The 23,307-nt window shown below is 35.6% G+C and overlaps 1 protein-coding gene across 5 annotated transcripts in view; it reads right to left on the bottom strand.

The window, feature by feature from the left end:
• Positions 1-23,307, bottom strand: part of LOC145683384 (hemolymph lipopolysaccharide-binding protein-like) — a 262,057-nt gene that overhangs the window by 136,363 nt on the left and 102,387 nt on the right. For all 5 annotated transcript variants that reach the window (XM_081754713.1, XM_081754715.1, XM_081754717.1 and 2 more), the window contains one exon: positions 7,716-7,997. In XM_081754713.1, coding sequence (XP_081610839.1) covers positions 7,716-7,997 — 282 coding nt within the window. The remainder of the gene's footprint in view (positions 1-7,715; positions 7,998-23,307) is intronic.

Raw genomic sequence — 23,307 nt, 5'->3', positions numbered from 1 at the left:
GTGGTGTTGGTATAATTTCTTGCTACCTTGTAAATTTTATTTTTTTTCTATTCAATGCACAACTTTCTAGTGAAATAAAATGATTTTGAAAGAAACTAGAGTTATGAGCTTCAAAAATAAAACTGAAATTCCACTAAGAATAAAGTTCTGGTCACTTTATAATAACATTTTTCTACTATTTATTCAAAACTGGCAAATACCTTAATAGACTGACATTATTTTGAAAAAAAATCAGAATAAATAGCTATAGACGTCAAGGCGGAACGCAAGAATAACAGCTGAAATGATACAAAATTAACCTGTATAATACATTTTTATCATATCCACAAATCAGTACATTGGGTTCATAGTGAGTTCCCATTTCTCAACGCTTCTGGAAGAATGCATCTCTGAAGCAAAGGTATTTACGGGATATGCTAGCTCCCATAAGTCTTTGCTTCTATGAGTAGTTACACATCCCAAACGGTGCCAACAATTCACTATAAGATCTTGTATATTGTAAGGATATCTGCATCACAACACAAGCACATGCTCATAAATGATACGTGCTACTATCTACAACTAAGCGTAGGATACACTGAAGACGAAGAGACGAAAGGAACCGAAACAAAACGAGCAACTCAAAGAGGACATAACAGACGAACTACGAAAGAAGCGAGAATTAGTCGGCCACTAATCGCAACCTACCTAATAACCCTGAAGCGAATGGGTTCTCGTAATCACAGCTATACAAGGGAGGCTGCTATGAAGCAAAGGGGTTCCCTGTCCGAAACGATATAACCTTCATCCTTGCTTATAGTAGAGACTTTGCTATAAGAAGTTTTATAAACACAAAATAACTATTTTATAATAAAATAGGTGAAGAGGTAGATCTCGGTCCATTATTGACTCTACCTAAAAAGCATTCCATGATGGAGGCGACGGTAGCTAAACCAATTCAAGATATTCTTAACGCAAAAATAATTAGACCAGCATACAATAGTGATTTTAGTTCTCCTTTTGGTGCTTCTTAAACCAAACACACAAGAGTTTCGGATTGCCCTCAACTTGCAGAAGTGTAACAGTTATATCAACTATCTTCCAGTTCCTTTTCAATCAACAGAAGACGTATGAAGCTTTCTCAAGGGAAACCTTACATAAGAACCTTGGACTTTTCAGCCAGCTATCATCAAATTTTGCTGCATCTCAAAAGACGAAAATACATGACTTTCGAGGTAAATCACTGTAGAAAGTTCTACGAAATTTTAAAGTGCATTATGAACCACAAAACCAGTTCCAAATCGGTGTCAATAGCAACGAGGGTGATTTCGGACGGCCTAAAATAGGATTATTAGTTTCGCTGATGATATCGTGTGCGAGAGTTACCACTTTGACCAGCAGTTACAGAATTTAGAACTACTATTTAAGAAACTTAGAAAACACGATTTTCATGCATCTCCTAAGAAATCACACTTATGTTATCACGACCTTAATGTATTGGTAGACCATGTAAACGTCGAATTCATCAAAATGTCACAAAAACAATTAGGATGATAAGAGACTTTGAAAGACCAACTACAAAACTGATTCTCAAAAGTTTTATTGGGCTACGCAATATCTTGTTTTACATATTAAAGATTTCACGACAAGAATTGGATCATTAGTTACTCCTAAATCTAAATTTAAATGGACAATGGAACATGACACTCTTATTGAACAATTGGAAAAAGACATACTTCAAGCTTCTTCTCTCTTACATTTTGACGATTCCCTATCAGCCCGCGTGTATACTAACAGTAGCCAAATACAAACAGGAGGAATACTCGATTGTTATGACCCGAAAACTGACACAGAAAAAGTAGTATCTTACTGCAGTAGGAGATTAACGAAAAGCGAGCAGAAGGTTAGTATTTTCAGTATTATGTATACCTTACTGAAATTTCGTTACTTTCTACTAAACAGAGAATCTAATCTCTATGTTGAGGCCAAATCCTTAGCAACATTAAATATAGAACCCGATAACGTTGGTAAAGAGCCGACTATGACTTCAACATACAATATTTTCCAGGATCTAAACACCTAACTAATATCATTACTAGAGTTGAGCAAAAAATAGAAATCATAATGAGAGAGGAGAATAATGACAACAGCAAAGGAAAAAGGGGAAGATGGTCATGCATTTAGATCCGCTAGTCTCCAGGTTAACACTTTGCATGTAGAAACTTACCATCTTTTAAATTATATAGAAAAAGGACAACGTAAAGATGATAAATACAAATATATCATCTCTGCTTTAGAAGGGAAATAACCAGACAAAATTTCTACAGTTAGGTTGGCAAGACATTTTGCCTTAAAGACGACATACTATATGGAAAACAAAATCATTCCTACTACCGATTATTACATCTCTTATGTAAACCGAAGTCTTTAGCCAGCTTGTGGATTTAGAACCTTTCACATGCAAGCTACAGGTTCACACTTTTGGTTGACATAGTCATACAGGGTTTGTCCGGGAAGTAATAGGACTGATTTTATTCCGTCATGACTGTACTCCGGAGCGTGCGCGTACCGACTAGATCTTGTAGAGGGCGTTCCTAGCTAACGAACGAGCGGCTGGTCAGTTGTTTCTGAGCACACGGAGAGTCAGGACAGGCCTTTTCGGGGGACGTGTTTCTGTGAGTGGTGCAAGCCGAAAATGCAGCGTTCGTTAGAGCAGAGGTACGCGATTAAATTAAAACTCGGTAAATCGGTAAATCTGCGATAGAGACGCTTGATATGATCAAGCAGGCTTACCCAGATGATGCTTTAGCAAGAGGTGGTGTGTTTCGGTGGCACAAGGCCTTTTCGGAGGGCCGGGAAGAGGTCGCCGATGAAGACCGTGCTGGAAGACCTTCGACTTCAACAAACACCGACAATGTGACTCGTGTGCGCGAAGTTTTCAACTCAGACCGTCGACTAAGTATTCGTTTAATTGCCTAGATGTTAAATTTACCAAAAACTGTGGTTCATGAAATTGTGACGGAGCATTTGAACATGCGCAAGGTGTGCGCGAAGATTGTCCCAAAAGTGCTCACTGACGACCAGAAATTGTGGCTAGTGGAATTCTGCCAAGAAAATTTGAACATGTGTGAAAGTGACCCCAAAGTTTTGAATAACGTAATCACAGGTGACAAATCATGGATCTTTGAGTATGATCTCGAGACAAAGAGGCAATCTTCCGAGTGGCACACGCCGGCGTCTCCTCGCCGAAAAAAGAGAAGAATGAGCAAATCCAAAGTGAAAACGATGCTCATTGTCTTTTTTGACACCAAAGGCATCGTCTACCATGAATTTGTTCCTCCTGGACAAACCGTCAACGCCAAGGTTTACGTGGAAGTGCTCAAGATACTCAAGCGAAGGGTCAATCGGGGCCGACCAGACATCGGAGCCGACTGGAAGCTGCACCACGACAACGCCCCGGCTCACACCGCCTTTCTTGTGAACAGCTACCTGAGCAAGGCCGGCTTCCGCGGCCACACTACAACCCAGATGTAGCCACCCGGACTTCTTTTTGTTTCCTCGCCTGAAACGCCCGATGAAAGGCAAGCATTTTGAGACGACATAGCGGATCCAAGCATCTTGCACCGCAGCTCTCAAGGCTATTCCGGAGAATGACCTCCGTGACGACTTCAATGCTTGGAAATCGCGCTGGCAGCGCTGCATCGACGCAGAAGAGGCCTATTTTGAAAGTTTTTAAAGAATTGTAACGATTGGCTTAATATATTTTTTTTAAAAAATCGACTCAGTCCTATTACTTTCCGGACAAACATTGTATAAAATCTCTATGAAGAATTTCTATATGCTGCATCTTAAGACTTATCTTGCACATAAAATGAGTACGTGTCCAGATTGTCAGAAATTTGAAAAGCTACCAGAGAAGAAACGGGCGGAACTACTACATTTTCCTGTAGGACTATTTCCACTTCTTGGGTTTATTGTGAAGTAGGACTATTTCCAACCAAGGAAGAACGATATAAATATATATATATATGTAGCAACAAAATTAGCTACGCGATATGTAGTCTGACAGACAACGCAGCAAATTCCGAAAACATAGATAATTTTTTTAGAACATGAGATGATTTTAAAATTTGGAGCATTTACATTATATATTTCGACAAACACCCAAGTACATGGAGCAGTTCTTCTACAGCATCTTTCACAGGAGTACGATTTTGCCTATAAATACTGAAAAGCATACAATCATGCTTCGATTGGATTTGTAGAACAAACGAATAAAATTATACAGAGTTGTCTTAAATTTTTCGTACAAGAGAATCACACTGATTCGAGAAAATGGCTACCATTCGTTATTTTAGGTATAAACACTTCTATACAAGATATCAAATACTAATTGAGTTTATTATTTGGATATGAGCCAAGAATTCCAATGGGATTCACGTTTGGGTATAAACAAAACATAAAAGTTGACAAGGATAAATTAACAGCAATTAAAAGGAAGGTGCGGACGAACCTGGACCAGACATACATTAAACACAAGAAGTTTTGTGACGCCGTAAACAGACATCTTACAAGCCAGGAGATCTTGTTTTAGTATATTTCCCTGCAAGCAAACATGGTCTACCCGACCATTTTACTACTCACTACGAAGGACCGGCAGATGTAAAACAGAACCTTAATCCAAATGTTTACCGAGTCCAATTACCACTCAAATTTAAGAACAAGATAGAATATATCTGGATAGCTCGCTTAAAACCATTCTATGCCGAACGAACATCATTTTGCTAGCACGGACTTCTATACAGGCATAGATAGAAAAGGAATACAACAAAATTACAAGTACTTACCAGCAACAGAAAAACATCGAAAGAAGCAGAGGAATGAAAGTAGAAAGAAAGAAAACAAATAAGCTACAATAACACCGATGAAATAGAAATTTTTGTTTCACTTATAAAATTCATCTTATTCTGTTAATTAATTTCCCTGCATCAGTATGTCCGTTCAACTGCTAATCTACAAACACAACACTTTTTTTTCTTTTTTATTTCCAAAAGTCGTTAATCCATGCAAGGCCGAAATACATTACCCTCTTCTTCCTAACATCGCTTATTCAATACAAAATACATGATTGCCTATTACGTCATTTTTGTTTTAATTATACAGGATGTTCATAAAATCAGGCAGTAGACACTTTATACAGAGTGACCAAAAATTCACGTTCTCTATTTTCTTCGTTTTCAAGAAAATTTCCTAGATTTTAATAACGGACATTCTCCTTTCTTTAGTTGTAATAATTATAATAATCTGTTTGTGCCTTATCTTTAGTCCAGTTACAAAGACGAAAGCTTAACAAATCGTGTATATATACATCATTACCCTTGGAAAGACTTACCTCATCAACTGCTGAAGTTGATAATGAGGTAATCCAGACTGAAAATACCTATCGTGAAATAAACACGGATACTGACTTTAATAAGCAACTAACTCGATCAGTACCAACTATTAATGAAGTAGTATACCTTTTTTAATTACAATTATTGCCATTTCTGTCCATTCTGAGGGACATGATAATGACAATTTGATCCTACTTTGCCGGGAAACAAGTAGAGTATTATTACAAATGTTATATACAAGCATTTTTAGTGATTTTAGAGTGTTTTACTGAGCCTTTAATAAGCAGACGAAATACTAGAGTAAGACTCGAAGGGAATCGAAAGGAGACGAGCCACATGGAGTAATCCGAAAAACGACGAATCACCCGAAGAGTACATATAAAATTGCAACTATGGAGGAAGCGAGCATCAGTCGACTACTGATCACAAACTATCCTAATAATCCTGGAGGCGTTCCAAAGCAAAGGGGTTCCTCTAACCACAACTATAGAGGAAGGTTAACAATGAGCACGTACTTAATATTTATTTTCAAATAGCTCGGAAGGAATGAAGCAAAAATTATATAAATTGTACAAAATTTTAATTGAAGTTTAGGCTACATTGTAAGAAATAGAAAAGTTTACTACTAGATGTAGAAATGGATATATATACGTTAAAAAGTTAAAAACAAACTCAAATGCGTACTCTTAAGGACCAGTTTCCCAAAGAGTGCGTTTTGCGGTCTCTAAGAGGGCGCACTCAACACCTATCATACTTGAAACCTAAACCCCTTCGTAAACTTTAATTTACCCTAAGGTTTGCTTCCAATTGTTCGTATACAGGCAATTCTAAATTATTTTGCTTCCAACCATTTCTTCATTACACGTCCATGTGGTTTTAAAGAATTTATTATGAACGTACACAAAATTTAAAACATTAGAGAAAATCTTCGTTTAGTTTCACCCACAAATTATGATTTTTATGAGTAAAATTAATGATGATTTTTTTAAATTCTTAGTTTGTGGTTTCATTACAATCGTAATCGAAGCCGTATTTCACTGAGCATGTTCCTCCAGAACACTTCCAGAATCTTTATTTTGATCATTTCCTCACTACTTAGGACGATATCATCGTACCATGAAAGGCAATGGCAAATTACCATGGACCAAAGGCCTACCTTCGCCCAGAACACCACATCATCATTGTAATTTAAGAAATTTTGGAATGTAAAATACTTCTTATATATGATTTACAGTTGGTGCTTGAATCGAAGACAAACAATTACAAATAGTTCTACAATCCATTCAAACATCATATTACACTCCGAGAGTAGCTGATTAGAATAACCATAGTCTGTAATATGAATGCCGCTACCCACACACGCTATCAAAGAAATTATCCCAAAGAGAACGTGCACGTTCTTTGGTAACTCACTAACACGCACTCTTTGGGAAACAGCAGTCAACTCGAGTAAAATTCATCCATGTGGCTGCACATGCAAGACCCCGAAACAACGCCATGGTAAACAATTCTATCTGCATTCATGTTTCCTACCATGCAACAAGAGTACTGTAGTTAGCTGCTATATTAGAATAATTTCTTAACTAAGAGTATTAAAATATTACATCAAGAATTCATAAAAGTTAATTTTATCTGTATTTTATGTTTGCAGCGATCCGTTAACTTCCCTTTTCTTCGTATCAACTCTCACACAAAGACGCATCAAACAGCATAGCAATAACCATTGTGTGTGTTACCACTTCAGCGTAATTGGCACTGCGCGCTTAGGGCGTGCGTACTCTGTGGTAACCCTCCTATACAAGGGAGGTGGCAGCGAAGGGGTATATGTTAAACATTACCGTACCTCATGAAGCCTGCTATGTGTTGAAGTCTCCTATAAGGTTATCCTAAGACGACCTTGGAGGCTGCTACGAAGCGAAAGGGTTCCTAGTACGGAACGATATAACCTTCAACCTTTGTCGTAATAGGAACTTTGTTATAAGATATTTTCTAACACAAAATCACTATTTTATAATAAAATAGGTGAAAAGCTAAATTTCCGTCTATTATTGTCTCTATCTACACCTATATGTATGTAGAGCATTTTTATATATAAAGACTAATCACAACTTAGATTTATGCTGATTTTTTCTCCACTCCAGACGGAACCTTAAATCATATTCTTGATTAATTTGGGAATAAATTTAGTCATTTTACTCTGTATTAAGCTCTATAATTCTATGCCTGATCTAAGATAGACACAAATATAAAATATGTGTTGGTTTCACATCAGCATGTAAGAGGAAAATTCATCAAGATTTATACGAGGATATTTATACCCAATTACAAAAGCATAACTCTTACCTTTTAATCTCGCATAAAATTTTATGATTTTATTCCCATCATAATCCCTTCCTAATTCATCTACTGTGATCTGCCAATCATGATGCGTTCTGCCATAAAAGGTAGCCTCTTGATCGATGGTCCATAGTCCTTTTGTAGTTTGATGTAATCTGGTTTGGACGGACAAGTTACGGAAAGGCTCTATAGCGGTCACTACAGATGCAACAATACAACATAAAACCACTACAGTTATACGGACTATTTGTTCTCCTGGCATCTTCAGTTCTTTGAGTTCAAATGTCCCTAAAACAAAAGAACACAGTATATGTAACTAGTATGAATATGTTATAAGCTAGATCTCTTCCATAATTTACACTCTTAACTACTAGTAAAATAACTGTAATATTATGACATACTTTTCCTCAATTTCCCTGATAAAATTCGTCATATTAGAAGTAGTTGCCACAGTTTCCTGTGGAATATTTCAAGTCGAAGAAATATATTAAAACACAAGTAACTGATGGTCTCATCATATTTATTACCAGCAACCCTAAACGTTGCTCTGCATTAGCATACGCACAACTTTATAAACCTAGTTTTCAGAGAAAGTGAAGTCTTGAAGTAAGAACTTAGATTTTAATTGAGCACAAACATAAAAACTAAGATCTAATATCCGACAATTTGATACTAAAATGTCAATTTGGTGTGGAGCTAGATACATGATTCCTCTGAACTTATCATTATACTTTATTATAGAATCTCATACGTTACCTATTATCTAAATTCCATTAGTGAAACTCCTCCTAAATTGAAACGCTTTTGCAAAAGATTCGAATAGTAGAAAATGTGTCATAAATAAAATGAATGACTAGAAATATTTAGATAGGATGATGAAAATGATTTAACTATTTTATAGAGAGAGGTCTTTTAAAGATTACATTGAAATTGAAACCTGATTCTTTCCTTGTGTCCTTTGAATTATAAAAATACCTCATTAGAGACTTGTATGGCTTGGAAATTAATATCAAACTGGATTTTCTCTCATATAAGACTCATTCATAAACAAAGTCGCTAAATATTCCATGGTGATAGTGTAAGGCATTTTTGTATAATATAAGAAGAGAGACGTACATCCATCACCTTCCGCGGACACAGTTGTAGCGAAATATTCTGGAACGATGTATCCTCCCGCTGGCCACTAGGTATCCGATTACTAAACATTAATAGGTTCTCTGCGTAGGTGCCCACGTACTCTTGTATGAAATTTATTGCAGGAAATAATTTAGAAAGATATGTTGTTGAATTAAGCAGCAGATAAATAACATATTTTCATTACTAAAAGAAGCGTCATATACTGGTGGCAGAAGGGGTTCGCCAAGTTACACACACACGCACATAAATATATGAAAAAGATTAAATTTGTAGGAGTGAAAGAATATAACGATGTAGTGTACCGTAAACACCCCACAGGAAGTCAAGGAAGGAACTGTCCTTTTAATTAGATCATTTAATAATACGCAATACTTCCCCGCCTCATAGCAGCAGCCCCCACGACACAGCAATAATGGCACATGATTAGATTGGATAGCCCCCTTAGGCACACGTAGTAGAACCAAGAGGCTTTTCAAAATCAAAATATTATCCTCATTTAAAATTTATACTAATGACCAATTTATTGATGAGATAATAAATTCAAGGAAACACCAAAATGCTTATATATATATATACCAGTATATATCCAAAATGATAAAATATCGCAAAGTTTTATATAGGTAGAGGCAAATAACCGCCCGAGTCCTTTTTCCATTCACCAATCTATTATAAAATGGCTAATTACAAATATGTTTTATATTGTCCCCACACCAAATTTCATGTATAAATATCGTCTTAATTTCAAAGGTTCTCAGTTTGTACATTTATATAAATAAGGCTACTAGAACTACACAAAACATTTTAAATTGCATTCTAGTATTTCCCTTTTTATTATGGCACATAAACACTACAATAAATACACTCCATAAAGATTTTGCGTGTAGCTATTTTGCAAGATGATTCTGGAAATATATTTTATTTGTATTGTGTTGCTATGACAACAAATCTCTCTAGCAACTTATCGACAGCAAAACTAATTACAATTATACCTATATATCCTTTTTCTGTACATCTTTCTTCTTCCTTTTCTAACATAGCTAATGCCTCATTTTGAAGTACTTTCTGCCCCAACAACATTGAAATACAAGCATAAAATATAAGTAAATACACGCATCGTTGTACTTTAATTTCAAAGAGTAAATTGTTTCTATCTTTTTATTCACCTGATGAAGAGAGATTGGTGTTTTCCTCGGTGACCCTTCTCTCAAAGCAGTCTCTAAAGCACCGGCAAGGCTCTGGTGAGTTTTGAACGAAAAACCCCCTTAGCCCTAGGCAGCTTCGTGAGACTTGGTTGCAGTGAGGATCACTGTAATCAGTAACACGTATTGTATTGACATGTGCTTCTGTTATATAGGGATTCTAACAATATACATAACACCGTAGTAATAGTAGGTTATATCAAATTACCAAAATAATTTGATTTAATTTAACACTACTTTACAACTTAATTTAACACTACTTTACCTGAAGAAGAAAAGGACAACTTCAAATTGTCAACTTAAGAGCTAAGAATGGCTAGAAGTTTTCACGAGCACAGAATAGCATATATTTTTTTTAAGAAAAGGGAAAACTATGGCGAAAAATGTACTATACAGAACTAAATAACTGAACACTTCCGTCTTCGATTCCTTCCCTCGTTGTCCATTGAATTGCGGGGTACTATGTTACACTTAAAGGAATTCCAACTATTACGCACCCGATTTGAAGTGAATCCGTCTAGATGCAGGAGGACTTGAAATCAAGTTGCAGATATGACGCCACTATACACTAATACAACACCAGAATGAAGAAAATTGAATTTTAGAGATATTAAAGTTAAATACACTACAGATAAACACAGAATTCAATAAATATCTTGACTTCTGGTGCAAACATTGCACTGAAACCTCTATATCTCTATAGTTTTCCAGCTTAGTAGTGCAATAGAATGTTTTGTATTATTTTGCTTATTATCTATTATATTGCGTAAGCTCTTTATTCCATTGTTTCATAATGGAAACCTTTTAGTATATATTTAAGATGGATAATATTAGAAAGATAACATATGGAGAAACATGGTTCCAACTGAACAGAGATGGGTGTTAATTGTTAATTTCTTTTTTCTTTAAATGACTGATTTTAAGATTTTGAAGAATAATGTATAAGTAATGAATGACTACTATTGAAGGATTTAGTAAATATAGGCATACAGTCCAGAGTGCAGATAAACTTTTTAAATTTTTCAAGAATTAATAAGAAAGGGAATATATAGTGATATGAATGGTGCAAGCATTTTCTTTAAAATTTTATTGTATGTAAACGTTTTCCTAGATAATGTATAGTCTCTCAGGAAAGTAAATGTACACCTGTTTTTGAGTCTGGCATTCCTGCGCTCCATCCATGGAGAGCGTGAGAATTAAATCAATCAAATGTTTACTGTGGGGTAAGAAGAAAATTCTAATCTGAATAAGACATTGCAGAGGGGCACAAGCTGTGAATAGGAAGAGTGCATAGTGTAAATAAAGGACGACACGGAAAGCGAAAGCCAGAAGGAGGTGCTAAACGAAGAAAAACCAGTAAAAATTGTCGGAGTGGGAACATAAAACACAAATAGAACAAATACGCCGACAACTAAACATTCACCAAGCCATGATCCTGGTGTAGTGGTTAAGGTGCTTGCTTATAAATGTAAAGGACGGCAGTTCGGATTTCCTGCAAGATTTTTAAACATTTCAGGAGAGATCATAAAAGAAGTCGTATTTAATCTTTCGTAGCAATTATTACTGTTGATGTTTAGTACTGATATTCCGTTTTGTCTTTGCGTATTGCTTTAATTCTTGTCTTCATTTCGAAAGAGAAAAATATCAGAACAAATGGCACAATATTCCCCTTATTTTAAATGTAGACGCCATTTGCAATTTGTAAAGAATAAAAATTGAACGTTCTGAACTAGCTGCAAAAAGTAAAAAAAATGGAGGAACTCCATACCCATACTCATGGTTATTAAAAATACAATCACTACATGCCTTAAACCTCTCGACCACGTTTTTACGTTGAGTAGTAAGAAACTTGTGTTTTGCTTAGGCTGGTGAATACGTCTTACAAAGAGGCCCGGTTTAGCTCTGACGCGGCACAGGAGCGAGAAGGGAGAAGGGTGCAAGGCTTTTTTTCTCTCTCCCTCTGTGTGTCTATCTATCTATTTATATACGTTATTTGTGAATGTCATAGCTACCGTAATTTTCAGCGGATTCAGACCAAACTTGACACAAACTTTAATTGTTGAAATATCTTGAATGAGATCGCTAGCCAGAATATTCAAATGAATATGTTCAAAATGGCGGCATTTCAAACTCTTAAAAAGTTCCAAGCAAAATAAACTTCACCTATAAATGGGTATTCACAATATTTGAGTGACTTTTTCTCTTTTCCTGAAATGTTTGGTTGCAGGAACTTATTCTATTTTATTGAAATATTGGTCCCGATTAATCAACTAAAGAAGGTTCACGCCCTTTCACTATGGTCCGGCTTTCATTTTTTCCAGAGGTGGATATTTTCCTATCGGCACAAGACGATTGTTAGCGATGATATGAAGTTACACATTGAAAGTGAAGTAACTTGTGAAACGTTTTATTTGAAAGAATATTATAATAAATATGCTTTCATCTAACACAGAGAACTGTAATTAATATATTTCAAGTTCGGGAGGTGAATGGTGAGGAGTGTTATTTGATTTGTTTCTTAGTAACACATTGTATTGCAAATAGTGGTAGGCAACATTAGTGGTAAGTATAATAATAATAATAATAATAATAATAATAATAATAATAATAATAATAATAATAATAATAATAACAATAATAATAATAGGTGTTGTTTGTGGCAACGTAATATCTTCCTCAATTTTTCACCAAACTTAATGACTGAAACGACGATTATCTCCCTTACAATCAAAATAGTAGCAATTTATATCGAGGGAACGGGAAATGATAGAGTGATGGGAGCAAGGTTGGACAGTATGCACTCATAGAACTCAGAAAAATAAGCGACTTCAATGCACAAAGAACGAAGAGGTATTGTCGTGGGGAGTCATGGGGCCACGGCAGACGCCTCTTTAGGCAAAATGTCCATAACTTATATCGAGAGAACAGGAGGTGATAGTGGGATGATGGGACCAACGTTGGACACCGTGTACCCATAAGGCGCATCGAAAAAAAATATGGAGGTTGCGCCAGTGAGCCTTACTTATTTCCACATGATAATATAAAATCAATTTGTGCGAATTATAAGCACGAGTTAGCTAGTAATATTTCATAATATTATTATTATTATCAACAGCGTCTTTTCATTACGTGTGCATGTTAAACATGAAACGAAAGAGAAGATCCATCATTCGTAGAAAGAATAAGAATAGACATTTTAACTGTCAAGGACGACGAAAAATACGAAAAGAGCGACTACCCGTAGCGAAAAGAAACAATAAGTTAACTCAAACGGATAAAAAATCAAACCAATATAGATACGAACTCGGGTGGATGGCGCGAAAAGCCAGTGCTTTAGTATTCACCAACTGTGCCGTTAGGAATTAGAAGCACTGCATTAACAACTAACATTTCCGTGGGTTATATACTATGATCATATGTTGCTTCTTTGTTGGAAGTCGACAATGTTCTTACATGTAGTAGCTATTTCTACATGCTATGTAATACATGAGGTATTTATACCTACATGTTTTTCATATAATGTAATAAAATGGTCATGCTGAGAATAAGAAAACCAACAATCCTTGGAAAAAACAGACACTAACGGCATAAGAAATATTTATCACCGAGGCATGCGCAGTAATATAATTCAGAATAGTTACTGTTTAGTTCAATAAACGAAGAAGGGGAATAGAAAGCAAACATGTCGCGTCAACGAGATCGACCAGGGTTGACAGAGGCGGAAGCAGATGTGTAGTAATAAACAACTTTGGTTAAATTGATATTTCGTTCTGTATACTGTAGTAGATCGTATCACAACTTTACGGGAGAGCAGAGAAAAACTTACTAACCCTATCATATTGAAAGCTTTACTAACCCGATCTATAAACAGAAATGGGTGAAACTGTGAATACCACAACTCGGATTTAACGAAAAACGTTTCGACATTCAGTGGTTTGCAGGGTTGTATAAGACACAAAAAGATAAGACACAATACAATTCTTAATACCTCAGCTTCTAGTAGCTAGATACATGCAATTTCTGAAAAAAACGAAATAAAATCTTCGAGTTTTACGTCCCACGGTTATGCCGGTTAGGCTAAAGGAGACGACAATGATGAGTAACGAATGAAATGGTGGAATTAAGAAAGTGGGAGGAAACGGGAGAACCCCGAGAAAACACACGCACGCGGTCTTAGTTCACCACAAAGTTCACTTGACGGGGGGTAGGATCGAAGCCGGGACCCCAAGCACCAGAGGTGAACGATCTACCTCTTTTTTATAATATATTTATTGAACTGTAATAACTAGTACATTGCAAACACTAATGTTACATTATATGAGACCAGTATACTATGGAAGCTTACAACATCACTTTGAGGAAATTGGCAAACACAGATGTTTCATGCAGATTGATCATAGGAAAAGTCTGATGAGCATATTTTAAGTATAAATAATATTACTATACTGTACACTTCGGCGTAGAGGACATAGTATAATAGTTAGTATGTCAATTAATTAACGCTAATTAACGGCATTGAGCTTTGTATTGGATACCACACATAGTTCTTAAAGGCTAGTATACGGCGGTGAAAATAGTTAGCTGGTTTACGACAGATCACTGCATGTAATCCACATAAAGTGGTCCAGATGCGAGTCGTATCAGTGCACTCAGACACACGATGCAAAAGAGTATCCTGTCGACCGCAGCGCACACAATTAGGATATTCAGAACGATGAATAGTATGAAGTCGTTCATTGATAAGGTGTAAGTCATGAATAAAGTACAACCAAACACTACGAATGTCCGAAGATAAAATTTGGTTGTGCACATTTCGCCAGATCACATGCCAGTCATAGGTGGGAAACTTACGACAAATTTGGGGTACAGGATGATACATAACACTGCTGATTAAAGCACCATACAACATTTTAGTGGACATGGTGCAAGCCTCGGGTAACGGTGGGACATATGCCCACGCGGAAATGAGTTCCCGCACATATGCAGGGCAATGAGGAAAAAAGCAAATGTATAACGGATTATTTTCAGATAAAGAAACAGTCCAGCACGATATCCATTGCGATGTGTCTGAGTCAGAATCAAGAAATAACTTCAATCCATTACGCATATGAAGAGCTTTGCATTTTTGTCTCTCATTAGCAACTTGTAATCCGCCTGTAAAATATGAGCAATAGGTAACATTTCGTGGGAGTCGAAAATAAAATCCACTCCACAGAAACCAGCCTATGAGAGAGTCAATCTTCCTTGCGTAACACTCAGGCAGAGGAAAGATCTGAGCTGCATGCTACACTTTAGAAAGAATGTAAGTATTAACAAACCAGGTGCGTTGGATCAAATTCAAGCTCCGACCTTTATTGTCTGCACTAAGTAGGCGTAAGTTCTGAAGAATAGGACCCCAAATTATGTCTGTCATCACGTCAGTTCGAACTGCAAAGTTAATACCAAGTATTTTGACGTGGTCATTTATCAGATACCGGTGGTCAATAGAAAAGGGTGACGTGACCATGGAAGCATTATATAACAATAACGTCGATTTATTCACATTGATTTTTTCACCACTCTCCTGCACGAAATTCCGTAGACACTGTTGAATATGAGCAAACTGTTCATTCGTAGTGAAAAGGAGTGTCACATCATTAGCGAAAGCTTGAACATTGATATTTTGAAAATCACGATTCACAGATGAGGGGATCGACATTAGATGGTAGAACAGAGGTTCAAGCGCCAAACTAAATTAATATACAGATAAAGCACATCCTTGTCTTACTGCACGACTTATGGATAAGGGAGCTGTAAGGTGGCCATCTATTTGCACACGGGAAGTGGCTGAAGAGTACAGTGCACGAATCAAGTCATTGTATCAGAAAACTTTTAGGCGTCTAGAACAGTGTAGAGATAGTCGTGGAATAAAGAGTCAAAAGCATTTTGGAAGTCCACTGATAATAAACATGCAGGTATGCGCTTAAATTTAAAATATTCAGAGATGTCACGGATCTTGCTAAGAGTAGAAAACACATTCTTGGTGGGATTAATTGCTGCTGGAAATCACTAATAATCACGTGAGAAAAGTTTCATGTCAGTATTGAGTAACGTTATAGGACGGTAGTTCTGTATGGCCACCGGACAGTTCGTTTTAGGTATGAGAACAATGACACTTTGATTATCAATGAAATTGCGATGCCTTAAGAGCTCATTAAAAAGGTGGCATAACTCCGCTCCAACAATATCCCAATAGGAGACATAGAATTCATAAATGAGTCCATCTGGACCGGGACTCTCGCGGTCTTTACATGTACTCAATGCTTCTCGGACTTCCGTCGGAGTAATGTCCGTTATTAATTGTTGGTGTACGTCGGGTGACAGTTGGGGCATTGTCTCCGGGAAATATGTCTCTAGTGCAGTAGCTTCGATTAAACCAGTATGGTATAAGGAAGAAAAATGTTCATACACATGAGTGTTAAGATCATTAAGATCCGTAACTTCGCCAGCACCATCCACCGTAATAGCTTGAATGTAATTCTCTTGACGTCGCTTCTGTGATTGAATATAGTGGTAAGAGGAGATGCGTTCAGATTTACAGAATGAGGCAGATGTGGAAGCCGTCTTATATCGTTCAATAACCCGAAGTTGTATGCGTGTAATCTGCGCTTTAACCCTATGAATATGACTCAAAATATGAGGGCTGATGGGTTGAGACCAGAGATCGTTTAATACTAAACTTTTAACGAATATTTCTAGTATGTCTTATTATATGCATTATCTGCAAACTCCAAATATATGAATATATGCTAAGTATTAACATAAAGATAGAGCAAATAGTGGAAATTATCTATGGAAAAGGACGAATTGGTAGGACGATCGTAATGAAATATCGTCTTTACCGGAACAGGCTCAGTTCACGTAAAAAAACAAATAGCTCAGTTAGTTAAAGCAACGAGTCTGTATGCTGAAGGTAGCGGGTTCGATCCCGTGGAAGTGCCCTTATCATTTTTATCACTACACTACGGTTATTTTATTTTATTTTTTTATTTGGGAAAGAATCAAATTGTAACGTATGTGTAAAACTCATGACGATTCCAAAAAAAGAAAAAATGCTGTTGTCGCACTTGCATTAGCGTCCCTAATTTTGTTTGCAAACAGTTTCGTAATTATTTCCCCTGTGCTCACTGCTCACCATATGCTCGCTGGCGCATAACGAATGTTTCCCAGTAAATGTTAATTCTAATTTGGAGATTTTTATAAAGTTTCACAATATTTCTCACTAGATAGTCTTCTATCTACGTGTTTGGATATTTTGATAACAGATTTCACTATTAAATGTTTAATTTTCCATAGATGTTTAATTACGGAAAAGTTTTACAATGTATTTGTATTGAATTGAAATTGTTTTGAATTTACTACATAAGGTAAGTAGACCGAAGGAGGAGAACTCAAGTAATTGATATTCTACGTAAAAGCAACCTATTGTAGAATGATGATGCTTCTTACCTTCAGCACATAATCTTTACGTTAGAGAGTCAGAGAGAGAAAAATCCTGGTTTTTCCTTCTCTATGACCACCCATTTAAACCTCTACATATCATTGTTCGTCTCACAAAATTTCGACGCTCCAAAAACATTCAAATAATAATAATAATAATAATAATAATAATAATAATAATAATAATAATAATAATAATAATAATCCTGATTATGCCATCTTTACATAATGTAAGGATATCTTAGTTTCCTAGTTTAAATCTTAAATATCTTAGTTTAAAATGCTTTCTTTAGTACTTATTTTAGCAACCATGTAGGAGGGGGCACGACTTTTTATTTTGCCCCTCTCATTTCAGTAGCCTTCCAACAGAAAGTAATTTTTGATAAGCAGGACAGACAAAATGAATAAGAAATATATTTACAGCATCCTCTCCCCTTTCATGATTGGAATATCACGTAATATTTTTTATTCTACGAAAGATGGCCCTGTGCGGTTAGGGGTAGGTAACTAAAAAAATACCTAATATATAGCGCCCCTTGATTGTAATATTACCGCTTCTTTATTTGTACGAGGGAGCCCCTACACAATCAAGGGTGACAAAAAGAATAGGAAGAGTGTCTATTGATTCCAGTGGTGGATCCAGCACGAACTCCTGGGGGAGGGGAGGGGAAGTGAAACATTCTTTTGATGATGTGAAGCTGTCACAAATTACCAGTTAACTAAACTAAACAATAGTCGGGGAAACTGGAACCCAGTCAGTTTAAATTGATGTAAAAGTTTAATTTTTGGATTCATATTAAAGTTTTGGTTTCAAATGAGAATTTCAGTCCAAGTGGTCAATGATCAAATCTCGTGGGGCTCTTCAGTGTAGGCTAATACGGCCCCCTTATGAGAAAAGGCAAAATTATTAACATGTTTATAACTTTCGAATTTTTCGTCTATTTTAAAGAAATATTTTGCTTCGTATTAAAGTGTTGTTTCCAAATGACAAACTCAGTCCGAGTGGACAATGATCAAATCTCCGGGGGGGTCTTCAGTATAGGGGGCTACGGCTACCTTATGGGAAAAGCCAAAAATATGAAAATGCTTATAACTTCCCAGTTTTCCGTCTATTTTAAAGAAATTATTGGCTTCATATTAAAGTCTTGGCTTCAAATGACAATTTCAGTCCGTGTGGACAATGATCAAATCTCGGAGGGCTCTTCGGTGTAGGGGTTTCGGCTTCTTTATGGGACAAGATTCACGTAGTTGATATTGCAAAATTGTTTTGTATATGTAAGTGGAAACTTGCACCATTTGGTTAATTTTACCTCTTATGTTTTGCAGATTCATATTCCAAGCAATAGTTACTTCGCAGAGCTAAAAGAAGGCACTTACTAGTTTCATTAAAATGAAATGTCTTTTATGAGAGGAGCTGACGAACGAACAGGCACCCAAACGTTGGTTGAGTCGTACGGTTGAAACTCGTTAAGCTCGCTTCAATTATTATTATTATTATTATTATTATTATTATTATTATTATTATTATTATTATTATTATTATTATTAATAATAATAATAATAATAATAATAATAATAATAATAATAATAATAAAGCATTGCAGGGACGTTTGGTGCAGGGGGTCCGTGGCTCGATTCCACTTCGTGCCAAGTGAAATTTGAGGTGGACAAATACCGTGTGCATGGGTATGTGTTTTCTTGAGATTTTCCATTTTCCTCCCACTTTCTTCATTTCACCATTTCATTCATCATCATTCTCCCTTAGCGTAGGTGCATAATCGTCCAACGTTAAACTAGATATTGCAATTTCAATAATAATAATAATAAAAATTAATTCAACTGAAAGGACTGTAATTTATGTGGACAGCAATTATCATAAATATGCAACCATTATAAAAACAATGCTTTGAGTAGAAAGATAATCCTTCCCAAGTGTTAACGAATGCGCACGAGATAAGACATGTCTCGAGAAAGAGACAAGACGCGCTTTATGACATCCAAGATAATACGAGGCAAATGTTTTGGACACGAGATAGCTTATAAAATGTCTCGTCTTGTCTGAAATGTCTCGAAAACAAAAGTCTAAGTTTTAAAATTATTTTTCAAGATCTATTCTCTCAGAAGTAGTTCTCTGCCTTAAAATTAATAACGACATTTGTGATTTAAAAAAAGATAAACAATGCCTAAAGTTAATAGTTAACTTTTCGAAAAGAAGCTTCATTAAGGGTGAACCTGAAAGATGTCCACAAACTTCGGGAGGTGATTCGTGACATCAAAAGGAGACAAATAGTCCTCTTGCAGTTTTCGAATTCAGCTTCGTTGTCGAGATACAGGGTTGCCAACTGGTCGTGTTTGAGAAACTCACTTTGAATAAATTCAAGTCCAAGAATAAACTACTACTCATATATTTTTCAGGTCAATTGACTTATACCATGTTGTAAGGTCAAATATTTATTTATGAAGTGTGTATAAAATTCGCCAGGGTCTTTTCTGAGAAAATCGTCGAGAAAAAGTCACCTCCAAGAATAAACTACCCCTCGTAAATTTTTCTAAGGGAAATATCTGATACTGCAATATAGGGTTGTTAATTAAATATTGATTAATGAAAAATAAACAAAATTGTTAAAACCATTTTTGAGAAAGTAGCGTTTTTCGATTTTCGGCTGTTTGTAAACCACACTTATTTTAGGTGGTAGGAAAAAATGGAAAAGCTCCTGTAAGAATACTAAGTAAACCCTAAGTTTAAAATTTATTGTAGATAAGTTGAACGATATGGCCTCTAGCCGAGTGCATATAAAAGTGTGCCGAACGGACGGACCGGAAGGACGGGTGTCGAAAAGTCACATTTTTGGTATGTAGACGCCATGAAACATGTAAATCCGTTGAAATCTGAATTTGATATTATTTTCACAATCACTATATTTTCTTCTCTCTTTGTCGCTCGAAAAAGAAAAGCCTGAGTTTACCACAAAATGCTAGGGAGTTTCTCAAAAAATATTCAATTACAGGGCCACCGCACTAAACTTTTTCAATTCAATTTCTTAACTGTGTTAGGCCGCAGTTGTTACTGAAGTGTGTATTTGGATAATACGAATAAAATTATCGTATTATTCAAATACATCGAATGTCAGATTATCGAATAAAAAACTTCGATTGAAGAAAATCCACACTACAAAACTAACTCACATTTTGAGCACATTTTCATTAGACATATAATAGACCAATTAATGCAATCATTGTTTATGAAATATGAAAAAAATCAAATGAGTCACTCTGGGAAAGTCGTTCAAAAAGAACACGTCAGGGGTAACCTACCTCTTGTGAATTGTTTCGAATAATGAGTTAAGATATAGTTTTGGTTATTAATGAAATATTTATTTGCGAAATTTGAACAAAATCGCCTGTCGTTCGAGAAAATTGTCGGGAAAAAAACCTTGACCCCAAAAATAAACTATCCGTTGTAATTGTTTTTCATAGAAATGACTTATACTAAAATATAGGGTTATTAATGAAATACTTATTTATGAATTATCAATAAAATTGTCCGAGTAATTTTTGAGAAAATCGTGAGGGAAAAATAACTCCCCGAATAAACTATCTCTTGAGGATTCTTTCAGGGTAAGCGAGTTATTCCATATTACTAGGTTTTTAATGAAATATTTATTTCTGAGTACGAACAAAATTGCTTGACTCATTTTTGAGAAAACCGTGGAGGAAAAACACCCCCAAGAGTAAACTACCCCTCGCATATTTTTTCAGGACAAACGAGTTTTGCCATATTGTTCGGTTATTAACGAAATATTTATTTTTGAAATATGAATAAACTCTTTTGAGTCGTTTTTGAGAAAATCGCCCAGACAACACTCCACCAAGAATAAACTACCCCTCGCATTTTTTTTAGGACAAACGAGTTATGCCATATTGATAAGTTATTAATGAAATCTTTATTTATGAAATATGAACGAAAACATTTGAGTCCATTTTGAGAAAATCATTGAGAAAAAACTCACCCGCTTAGTATAAACTACCCCTTGTAGATTTTCTCAGATAAATGCCTTATACCACAAAATAGGGTTGCTAATTAAATATTGATTTATAAAAAAAGAAAGAAAACAAGATCGTTAGAGCCAGCTATGAGAAAATATCTTTTTTTATTTTCATTGTACAGAAAACTACCCTTGTTTTGGGAGTAGGAGGGAAATAAAAAAAACTATAGGAAATACTATGAAAATCTTAAACTAAAATTTGGTGCAGATAAGTTGAACGTATCGTAAATTTTTCAACTAATTTACGGTATGTTCAAGTATGGCTTCTAGGCGAGGTATGGCTTCAGGTATGGCTTCTAGGCGAGTGCACAGAAAAGTGTAGCGAACGGACGGACGAACTGATGGACATGTATCGAAAAATAACTTTTTCGGTGCTAGGGGCTATAGTACGTGTAAATTCGTTGAAATCTCAAATTTGATTTTTTTTCGAACACCATACTTTCTTCTCTCATTTGTCACTTCAAAGTAAAAGGAACTCAGAACTACAGATAAAAGACACCTACTTTTACACATAGACATTTATTGATTTAAAACTGTTTTAGTTTGTGTCATTTCACTTCCAATTGAAAGGTTTTACAATGATTAACGGTATACCAATGACGAGACGGAAGTTTTCAGGAAGTAAATGCATTCAGAAGTCTAGACTGCATTACAGCCTGTTTTTATTTCTGCAATTGTTAAGAGCTGTAATTTCGTCCAAACGCTACATGAAATAATTTTGGTTGACGTCATTGTATTACTATTTTAGTATTGTTCTCTTCAGACTTGGTTGAAGTTTTGTCTTAACGGTTATACATTTTTTCTTTCTTATTTCATCGTTACACATAAGAACAAAATGTTATGGTGAGTGGATAGATTCGAACCTACGAACATTGAGTTTATATTCTTCCAACACTTTACCAATGGACCAAGCTTTGTCTTCACGTTAACGCCCGGTTACAGGGTTTACTACGATTTAAATAAAATGGCTGGCTGTTAGAATTCCCTGCTCACATATTTCGATAAATAATTTTTATTGCTTCGTAGATACGTAGAGCAATGTTTAGATACACATTTTAGGAGAGTGAATTTTGGTGTATATAATAATTTCATGCCAGGTAAAAGCTAGATAAGTTTTGATAAAATGTTTCATATGTAGTTCTCAATAATAAGCTTGCTGTTCGGAGTGAAGTTCCAAGGTTCAGCATTGCCTAGCAGTTTTTGCTATTAATATACCTTCTAACAATATTGGCAGTGGACAAAAGTTAGCCCGTGTTGAAGCTTTTTGCTCCTAATTTAGTTATTTTACTTATTTAAGGAATATATTGAAAATTGTAAGCAGGCACATATGCAATAATTTATTTCGGGAGAAGTCCGACTTCAATATTAGGATAAATTATAATAAAATTTAAAAGATAATCCTTAAATTTAGGCTAAATTTACAGAGAAGTTGGGATTTCAGAGGGGAGTCCGGACCACCTGGACCCACCCCTAAATGCGTCCTTGTTTGTCAGTAACGTTTCCTCATTTTGAAACCCTCAAAAACTTCGGATATATAAAAGAAAACGAGTTATTTTCGATAAAATATCACTTCAGAAGACGCGACAGTTTTATTGCACATGGTGGTATCCCAAGTTCACAAGGGCAAGAATTCATTAATTTTGATTCTCTGTCATTGTGCTCTATCGAAAGGTTAGGTTTGTAACATGTTACTCCTACGAACAAGCATGACTGGCAGATAGGAATACTGAACACAAC

The sequence above is a fragment of the Thermobia domestica genome, chromosome 4 (assembly GCF_964235325.1).
Source record: "Thermobia domestica chromosome 4, izTheDome1.hap1.1, whole genome shotgun sequence".
NCBI classification, from domain to species: domain Eukaryota; kingdom Metazoa; phylum Arthropoda; class Insecta; order Zygentoma; family Lepismatidae; genus Thermobia; species Thermobia domestica.
Note: the sequence above shows the minus strand (reverse complement) of the source record. Positions and strands in the feature narration are given on the sequence as shown.